Source organism: Festucalex cinctus, chromosome 19 (assembly GCF_051991245.1).
Source record: "Festucalex cinctus isolate MCC-2025b chromosome 19, RoL_Fcin_1.0, whole genome shotgun sequence".
Taxonomy (NCBI): Eukaryota; Metazoa; Chordata; class Actinopteri; order Syngnathiformes; family Syngnathidae; genus Festucalex; species Festucalex cinctus.
The window spans coordinates 5,872,404-5,882,964 of NC_135429.1; the positions used below are offsets into that span (position 1 = coordinate 5,872,404).

Consider the following 10,561-nt stretch of genomic DNA (forward strand, 5'->3'; position numbering starts at 1 on the left):
ATACCACCAACATAATAAAATATAACAATAACATGAAATAATGATGATGATAATGAATGGCATAAACTGCCTTCTCTGGTTAAAAACTGAAAAAAACAAACACAGTACATAAATATTTATTTTTTATGAGATGCGCGACCAGCTCTTTCACAATGTTTTGAACTCCTCTTTATATGCTTGTACACCAACTTCTTATCAAGTGATTCCTGAAAAAAAAAAAGAAAAAGTGTTGACTGTGGACAGAATTCCGGGGTGAAGAACACGACGCACCCTGACTGTGTTTACGAAAAGCGCTCATCCTCCTACCCAACAAAAGGTCACGGTAAACTCCAGCTGCCAAAGAACATGCTAAGTTTACATTTTTGTTATCAAATAGCCGCCAGCGTGTTCACCAGCTGCTTCCTGTTTTCACGCACAACCACAGTCAACACATTTTTTTGACTCCCCTCTGAATAACATGAAAAGGTAGTTACGCAATGGCCATGTCGTACAGTATGCTCCATACTCCAGCTGCACTTTCTCTGCTGTCATTGCTTACAACCCACTTGACTTGTGATGATGTGATTGGCCGATGTAACACTAGCAGCTGTAATTGTGACTGGAGTGCATCTCAAGTGTGTCACTGGTGTCCGTGACACTTTGGAATGTGATCTGCTACGCCACTGATTTGCTTGGCCACTGACCAGATCACGCACAGGACAAAAACTAACTCGCCACCATACACGTCCGAAAATATATTTCCAAAACATCCATCCTCATCGTGACTTTAAGTTGGGTCAAACAACCTGTCTACTAGTATACATCCTTTCTGCACATATTCCTCAAACGTCCATTATGAGACACCCATCCTTATAGGGACTTCAGCTCAAGATGCCATACCCATCTAAAGCATGAGGTGTCATACCCGTCTAGTGTGCGCAAAAGATGCAACAAAACCCCTTTTTCACTTGTGACTACAACAAATATTCCCAAAGCATCCATCCTCACAGTGACTTTAGCTGAGGTGCTGCTATACCCGTCTAGTCATTCTTGTAGTGATTTCACGTGAGAATCATCCATACCTGTCTGTGTACAAAAGTTACCACTCCATCCTCTCTACACATCTCACTAAAAAAATATTCCCAAAACATCCCCATATGTCATCTATGGTTACAATAACCGCATCTGAGGTGCATTCATACCTGTCTAGTGTGTGCAAAAAAAAAAAAAGTCAATAGGTTGTAATGACTTTTTAGGCGTACCTGTGTCCATTTCACTCTGTTTATCTGACTTTCTTCCCTTCCATCATTTTAAGAGGTTTGCCCACTAATGAGTAATTCATACCCATTGAGCTCTGCTCAACTCTGAACGAGAATGTCTCCGCAATTTGACCTGCAGACGCATCACCGCTCTGGGCCGCCGCGTTAGAGGGAGGGACGGAGGGAGGTGAGTGGACGCATGTGTCGCAACAAGCCGATTATTGAAGGCTACTTGATGAGCTCCTGCCTGGCAATTTGCATCCGTCTAGGCAGGAGGCGGATGAAGCTTGCACGTCAGACAATTGCAACACTTTTTTTTTTTTTCCAAGTAGTTAAGAATGACAGCTCCATTCTTCTTGTAAGTAGACACTTTTCCTTTTTCAACATGACCAGCCCCTCCAGGAGCCTGGGAGACCAGAAGGGCATCAGCGACAGTCCCAGTCACAAACCCGACACGCCGCGCTACCGCAGCTGGAGCAGCCTGCGCTTCTCCCGATGGCGGAGCGGCTCCCAGAAGGCCAGCTGCCCCGGGACGCCCTCCGCCAAGGCGGACAAGCACAACGACGTGAGCCAGACGCTCTTCTCGTTGGTCAAGACGCACAACGACGACTACACGGCCGACCCCTCCGGGCTGCTGGAGCTCAACGGGGTTGACGACGACAAGGACGACGACGAGGAAGTCCAGCTCGACCAGTCCACGTACTTCCAGAAGCAGCTCGGAGCCATGCTGCAGCCCGGCGTCAACAAGTTCTCCCTGCGCATGTTCGGCAGCCACAAGGGCGTCGCTGCAGAGCAGGCCAGGGTCAAGTCCTTTGGGGTGTGGATCATCCATCCTTATAGTGATTTCAGGTGAGGTGCAGCCACACCCGTCTAGTGTGTAAAAAAGCAACAACTACATCCCTTCTACACAAATGACTATGAAAAGTGTTCCCAAAACATCACTATATCATCATATAGTGACTTAAGGTGCAGTCTTACCCATCTAGTGTCTAGAATAGACACAAATACGTCCCTTCTCCGGTATAGTCTTCAGCTATGGTGCAGTCATACCTGTCGAGTCTATTTTTAAAAAATCAGCTCTACATGTGTGACTGGAAAAGATATTCCCCAAAATGTCCTTGCCTTTCGGACACCCAACCTGTGATTTCAAGGGAGATGCATCCATACCCATCTATGCAAAACTACTATACATCCCTTCTTCACAAAATTACTGTAAATCAGGGGTGAGTTTCGAGGGCCGGAGTCCTGCAGGTTTTGGAGGTTTCCCTCTTCTAATACAAGCTGATTCCAATCAACAGGATTGTTATCAGGCTTATGCAGAGCTTGCTGATGAGCTGATCATTTATCAGCTATGTGGAGAAGGGAAACATCCAAAACCTGCAGGACTCCGGCCCTCGAGGACCGAGTTTGCCCAGCCCTGCTATAAATGTTCATGTAGATCATCTGTACTTACAATGACTTCAGATGACGTGCAAGGCATACCTGGGTACTATAGGTCAATAGTGACTTCATGTAATGTACAAAATCTCCAACTACATCTCCTTTAAACATGTGATGACACAAATATTCTCAAAACATTGTATAGGTCAGATATGTCTAAACCTATTGTGATTTCAGCTAAATCACGAGTGAAAATCATACCTGTCTCGGGTGTGCAAGTGCTCCAACTACATCCCCTCTATGCACGTTTTTTTTATTTATTTATTTTTTTTAACTTTCCTATAAAACAAGGCTGTCCTAACATGAATCTATATAGTGGTTTCATGTGAGATGTCGTCATACCCATCAAAATGGCTTTCTTCTATGCATTTGTCTGCAAAAACATTCCCAAAACATCCCACAAGGTCATTACTGTCCAATCATACATCTTCACAGTGACTTCAGCTGACTTGTTAGGTACAGACATACCCAACTAGTGTGACCGCATCCTAAATTTTCAAGTCCAGAGTGCGGCACAGCAACTGATGCAGTATGTGGTATAAGGCGATGAAGGGATTTGATTACTGATACAGTATATAGGACAAGATCATCTGGATTATTCAGCCTGTTGTTGAACACACACACACACACACCTCCATTCCACTCATTCATTCGTTTCCATCAATTCTGCCTGTTTTTCACGGATTTGCCAAAAGCTGGACAACATCTTGCTGCAATCTATCTGCCGTCTTACATCCTAATAATAGCTGCTAATTCACACAATGCATAAGCAGCATGCGGGCCAATGCCAGACGGTCAACCCACGTGGGGGGGAATACTAAGAATAATTCCAATCTTGCTTTATTATGCAATAATATGCAGGCAGCTGTGGCTGGGATTATGGCAGGACCGTTTGCCTTATGCTGCAAACTTGTCTTCAAAATGGAGGCGGAGGTCAGATGGTGTGATCCGCCCCAATCACTTTATTTGGCCGGAATACAGAAGTGCACAGAGGACAATTGGTGGGAAATTAAGGGCGGTTGAGGGGGGAATTGACATGGAGTGGACAGAAGGTCTTAGCCAGCAATCTGCCAAAACGGCTGTCCACTCACAACATTATTTATTGTTATTTTTATTAGTTTTGTGATTTTTCTTCTTCTTTGTAAAGGCAGGGTTTATCCTGTTCATTTTCCATAATTATTTTTTCATCTTTGTATTAGTATTTTTTTTTTTGTAAAAGGCAGATTTTAAAAATTAATTAGAATTTTTTTTTCTCATTCAAATGCCAGAATTACATGTAATATTATCAGATTTTTGCGATTACGATGATGTTATCTTTGTTAATCTTCATATTTTTCATTATAAAGGCAGAGATTTTTCAGATTCAGAGATTTTTTTTGGAAATTATTTTTCATGTTTTTATCTTTTAGAAATTAACATTTTTTTTTGTATTTTCTTCAGTTAAGGTAAAATTAATTATATTCACTTATATTTGTACAGGCATATTTGTAATTTATTATATGTTTATTTATTTTGATTTTCTTTTACACATTTTTCTTTATGAAGAATTCTGTAAAATTAATTATTTTTGTCTTTTCAAGTGCAGCGTTACATATATTTACGTAGCCAGATATTTAAAATTATGTATTCGTTTTATTATCTTTTTAAAGGGCTATGTTTATTCATTCTATTATCTTTGTAATGATTTTTATTTCGGTATTTTTAATTGCAAAGGCAGATTTTTAATAATTTAGTGTACCCTTTCTTAGCAAGAGTCTAGGGGTTAAAAAAGTTCAACGCAAAACCTCCTTCTGCTGATGTATTGCTCCATTTACAGCCTTGAAGTTTGAATAGAATGTGCGTACTGTTCTGTGTATATTCTTTAGCACGCTTCAACAGCTATGAAAGCCTCCAGACTCTCTGGAGTGGCCACTTAATCTATTGCAACATGAGACGAGATGATGATGAAGTCCTCATGTTAACCCGCCCATCACGTCCTCTTTTCTCAATGGCTCGACATCCCGTGGCATCGAATGAAAAAGAGCCTTAATGAAGTCGAGACGTCGGATTGACTGACAGCGGACGGAAAAAGAATCTGTGAGGGAAAAGCGTGAAACCCAAAACCGGTCCCGCACGACACTGGAGACCCGGCTGGCGCCTTGTAGGACATCTGACAGAAACATTTTGGTGGCGTGTCGGGCGGCGCGGTGACATTGTTGCGGTGCGTTGGGTGACACGAACGTGCATTGTTAATGGGAGCGCTTCCTCTTGTTGCCACAATCACAAGTAGACCTCACATGAAATGGGTCGTGCACACTGTTGTCATTTGACCTGACTGCTGCCAATTGTGTCATTTGGTGTAGTGTGTTAGCATGTTAGCTTGTTGACAGTCAAGTCAACAAACTCAACAGTTATTAGAGGCAGGAAAGCAGTCTTGAATAGTCTTACCACAAAGATCTTATGATAAATGGAGATGAAGTCTTGAGTGACAATTAATGTTGAAGTAGTCTCTGATGTGGTCGCTCCACAATATTGTGCGGATGATTTCTGTCTTAGAGTCCTTGTTGGTTCCTTCCAGGTTCTACTGGGACCTGCTGATGCTCCTGCTAATGATGAGCAACCTTGTGATCTTGCCGTGGGGCATCACCTTCTTCGAAGACCAGAACACCATCCCGTGGATCACCTTCAACATGCTGTCCGACACGCTCTTCCTCATGGACCTGGTCTTCAACTTCCGCACGGGCATCCAGGGCGAGGACAGCCACATCGTGCTGGACCCCAAGTGCATCCGCCTGCACTACCTGCGCTCCTGGTTCCTGGTGGACTTCATCTCGTCCATCCCGGTGGACTACATCTTCCTGGTGGTGGACCTGGAGTCCCTGCAGGACTCGTCCGACGTGTACCGGACCGCTCGAGCCCTCCGCATCGTGCGCTTTACCAAGATCCTCAGCCTGCTGCGACTCCTGCGTCTGTCCCGCCTCATCCGCTACATCCACCAGTGGGAGGAGGTACAGGCTTCCTTTCCCAATCTGAATAGATTTATTGTCATTGGATGCTACAGGGTACAACAAAACGGAACAGACACAATTTCATTTCTGTCCAAGTCAGGTCAAGTTAAAAAAACATAATGGAAGGGGAGGGGAAAAAACAACCCCAGACTAAGCTACTGTAAGGGGACCACTCTGGATGTGGGGGGGGAAAAAACTCAGCAAACAGGCACACAATAATACACAGAACAACAACAGTAACGCTGCGATTGGTTGGCAACCAGTCCAGGGTGTCCCCCGCCTTCTGCCCAGAGCCAGCTGAGATAGGCGCCAGCAGCCCCCGCAACCCTTGTGAGGAATAAGCGGTCAAGAAAATGGATGGATGGATGGAACAACAGTAACGACAAATATGCAGTTTGTTAGCGTTAGCGATATAGACAAGAACAAAACAAAAGCCAAAGACGACTAAAGACAGACTGAGACAACACCAAAAACTAACAAGCTTGCGGTTTCTCTGCTTCAGATGTTCAACATGACCTACGACCTGGCCAGCGCGGTGGTGCGCATCGTCAACTTGATCGGCATGATGCTGCTGCTCTGCCACTGGGACGGCTGCCTGACCTTCATGGTGCCCATGCTGCAGGACTTCCCCGCAGACTGCTGGGTGTCCAAGAACAACATGGTGGTCAGTACACACAAGTACAGCAAACTGTCTAGTGAAGGGGTCTGCAACCTGCGGCTCTGGAGCCACATGTGGCTCGCTGTGGATCTCTAAAAAAATTAGTAGAAATGAATGTTTTTTAACAGATTTATTTTTCGTTTTTGGATAAATTATTATTTAAATCAATTAATGATTTAGATTAAAAATGAATAATTGCTTATTCAAAAAAAAAAATGTCAGACTCCACATTTTAAAGTTGTCAGAAAAAGAGTGACGAAGGGTGGATGAAAAAGTTTTTTCAAATACCGAAAAATGTCCGAACAGGAAGAGGAAAAGCAGAAAATTACCATAAAATTCCATTAAATAGCCAAAAATGTCGAACATTTTTAAAAAGGCAGAAAATTGATTTTTTTTAAAGAAAAAGGCAAAACAGAATGTGTTTAAAAGCAACTATAAAACGCTCAACAACAAAATAAGAAATCCCGAAAATTACCATAAAGCGCCCACAAAATTGCAAAACAAACAAACAAACAAAAAAATTTGAAAAATGGTAGCAAAAAAAGTAGGAAAACAAAAAACAAAAGCGGAAGACAAAAGTTAGTTGAAAATTAATCTTTCAGTTTCTTTCCTGTGGCTCCTTGTAGGTCTCTAAAAAATAAATAGTTAATTAATATTTTTTAAACATATTTTTAGTTTTTGGATTAAATCTTCTGTAAATGAATTAATGATTTAATAAAAAAAAAATCATTAAATATTCAAAAAATGTCAATAGTCCACATTTATATTTGCCAGAAAAAAATGGAAGAGGAAAAGCAGAAAACTACCATAAAAGTCCATGAAATTGGCAAAAATGTCAAAGAATTAAAAAAGGCAGAAAATAATTGTTAAAAAAAAAGTCAAAACATTTATTTTTAATGGAAAAGGCAAAAAATAATGCATTTAAAATGTAACTATAAAATGCCCCAAAACAAAAGAAGAAATCCTGAAAATTACCATAAAATGTTCACAATATTTTGGGGGGAAAAAAAATCAGAAAATTGCCAGAAAAGATTGCAAAAAAAAAGCTGAAAAAAAAAAATCTATAGGCGGAAGACAAAAGGTAGAAGAAAATGAATCAAAATGAAAATGACATTATTGGATGCTTCATATTTTTCTATTATGGTGTTGCTCTAATTAGCTCATGGGCTCTCAGTACGTTATTCAACTAACACACCGCTTCATTATAATGTTCAAATGTTTTGCGGCTCCAGACAGATTTTTTTTTTATTATTGATTTGGCCTAAAAGTAAAGGTTGCTGACCCCTGGTCTTGTGCGAGGGATGAGCGTCATTCTTCTTTAACTTGCCCCTTCGGTCCCGGTCAGAACGCCACGTGGCACATCCAGTACTCGTACGCCCTGTTCATGGCCATGAGTCACATGCTGTGCATCGGCTACGGCGCCCACCCCCCGGAGGGCATGAGCGACGTGTGGCTGACCATGATCAGCATGGTGGTGGGCGCCACCTGCTACGCCATGTTCCTGGGCCACGCCACCAACCTGGTGCAGTCCTTGGACGCCTCGCACCGCCAGTACCAGGAGAAGGTAAGGTAAGCCCCACGTGGCATCTGCAAAGCTGACATTGTGCACAATATTGCAAAACATATCGACATGATGTAACATCAGCAAATGCTCCTTTGTTTTGGATGACCGCTTGCATACAAATCATTTGGTAATCCACTCAAATGAAGACTAAATCCATCATTATTTTGATTACACATCACGTGGTGGCAAACGTGACGCGTCAACTCCATATTCTTATTTATTTCTTGTCCAGTATAAGCAAGTGGAGCAGTACATGTCGTTCCACAAGCTGCCTGCAGACCTCCGCCAGAGGATCCACGACTATTACGAGCAACGATTCCAAGGGAAGATGTTTGACGAGGACAGCATCCTGGGAGAGCTCAGTGATCCGCTGAAAGAGGTCAGCTATTTTTAATGACTCGCCGATGTGTCAAACTGACGCAGTGTAGCGCCACCTACTGCAGAGGAGGACTTACTGAATGTCATTTTTTTTTTTTTGCTTAGAATTTGGTAGCTTTTATCGGTACTCACCCATCCCTGGTTTCAAAAAAAAAATCTGGATAATTGAAATTAGGTTTTAAAAAAATAGAAAATGGTTTTATTAAATTCAGTGCAATCCAACAATTCTCCTATTTCTGGGTTTCTTTTTGGTACCCAGAATCCCCCCTGACTTTTTAATAACCTTATTCCCCCATTCATTTGCATTTTTTTAATCATCAAAATTGTAACGTGTGTCAATTATTCACAATTTTTTGTTGTTGTTTATTGGTGGTGACTAATATCCCCATGAATATTGGCTGTAAAAAGTCAGATAAAATTAAATCAATTGTGAGTAAAAAAAACAGATATATTTAGTTTGGGGAACGCAAGATTGAGCCTTACTAAATCTGCCTGGCAACAAGTGACTAGGCAAAAAAAATGGGACCAGGAAAAAGCCTGATGATTGCAAAATTTGAAATCATTTTTTTGGCTTCTCTTCTTGACAGGAAATCGTCAGCTACAACTGTCGCGGTCTGGTGGGCAACATGCCGCTCTTTGCTAACACCGACCCTCACTTCGTGACCGTGATCCTCACCAAGCTGCACTTTGAGGTCTTCCAGCCCGCAGACTACATCATACGGGAGGGAACGCTCGGCCGCAAGATGTACTTCATCCAGCACGGCACCGTCGTGGTCATCCCGCGAGGCAGCAAGGACATCAAACTAAGCGACGGGGCCTATTTTGGGGGTAGTTATTCAAATGACTTTCCACCTGATTTAGCACGCGATTTAACACCGAATTCTTTTGTTTTCAGAGATCTGTCTGCTGACTCAAGGGCGACGCACAGCTAGCGTGAAGGCCGAGACGTACTGCCGTCTTTACTCGCTGAGCGTGGACAGCTTCAACGAGGTGCTGGAGGAGCACCCGCTCATGAGGCGGGCCTTCGAGAGCGTGGCCGTGGACCGACTGGGGCGGGTCGCCCGGAGGCCCAGCCACCAGCCTACCTCAAATGAGTGACCTCGGAGCTGTCTGAAAAATAAACAAAACAACAAACCCAATGTGACCCATGACCAGTCTTGGAGTAAAAATACTCCATTACTATACTACTGAGTAATCAATTTTATTTAGTTGTGTAATACTATTTATTTTTTCCCATCAGATCCTTCCTACCACATGCAGCTGACTAAATAAAGGCCACTATTTATAGAAATAGTACTCCCCCCCCCAATGTAAATATTGCTTCGCATCTTCTTGTGCTTTCTATGACTGAGGCTGTCAATCATATCATGCAGGATGCTAGCAGCAGCTGGATGGCTGGAAATCCGAACCATGTTGCTTTTGTAATCTCACATGCTGTATGTGCATGGGTGGATTTAAGGCCTAATAATTACCAAGGATACGCTGCGGCAACTGTACAGGTTGTGTTCATAGTAGTAGTTTGTAATGTATGTAGTCATATTAGATTTATGAAAAATCATAAAAGTGACATGCTTAATTTTTTTAGTAACAGGAAAAGATGTGTAATTTCAAAATAAGACTGCAGGAATATGTACATAATGTTTTTTTGATAAGTTATGATGGTTTATCGATTGTATTCTCTGGTTTTATTTATGAAAACAGTGTGTCATTATCTTAATTGAGAAATGCAACTGTTCCCATTTTTTGGTGGAGAAAGCTCATTTGATTATTTTAAATAAATAAAAACAAATACTGCGAAATACTAATACAGTATCTTGAAGTCATGATTGCTTTAAAATTATAAGTACATAAACTCGTTGCAACTTCAGGCTTGTCACCTTGTCCGGTGTGCATCATAGCTTCATAATTATTAAAGATTTGCGATTGAAATGATAAAAATAAACACATTAAAACCTTTCTAAAAGTTTTAATTAACTGCGAGTTTCTATAACGTATAAATTAAACCATTTCGTGATAGTCAAACTTTCATTTTGGTGTAATTATTATTTTATCGTATTTTTTTATTGGGTAAGAATTAAAAAATAAAAATAAAACAAATTATTGCATTTTGTGACGTAAACAACTTGTTTACGGAATGTGAGCATCACCTCCCTCCGGTCATTCGTTGTAGATTTACAATTCATATTTATGATTCAATACATAAAAATAAAATAAATAGGACTTTTATCAAGTTAGAGTTCACTGAAATATACTAAAAATGTACAATTAAGTAAAGAAATCCTTAGTAGCCCACTCG

The 10,561-nt window shown here is 41.5% G+C and overlaps 2 protein-coding genes across 4 annotated transcripts in view; both read left to right on the forward strand.

Annotated features, from left to right (window-relative positions):
• The window catches only part of hax1 (HCLS1 associated protein X-1), a 26,985-nt gene extending 25,207 nt beyond the window's left edge, over nt 1-1,778 (forward strand). For all 3 annotated transcript variants that reach the window (XM_077507082.1, XM_077507083.1, XM_077507085.1), the window contains exon 18: nt 1,632-1,778. The gene's annotated coding sequence lies outside the window, so the exon portion shown is untranslated. The remainder of the gene's footprint in view (nt 1-1,631) is intronic.
• On the forward strand, nt 44-10,070 carry LOC144007418 (potassium/sodium hyperpolarization-activated cyclic nucleotide-gated channel 2-like). Its single transcript, XM_077507067.1, has 7 exons — nt 44-2,087; nt 5,236-5,665; nt 6,168-6,329; nt 7,669-7,887; nt 8,120-8,266; nt 8,853-9,093; nt 9,161-10,070. Exons 1-7 carry the CDS (start codon nt 1,438-1,440, stop codon nt 9,361-9,363), a joined length of 2,052 nt encoding a protein of 683 aa, XP_077363193.1. The 5' UTR covers nt 44-1,437; the 3' UTR covers nt 9,364-10,070.
• The last annotated feature ends 491 nt before the right edge of the window (nt 10,071-10,561 follow it).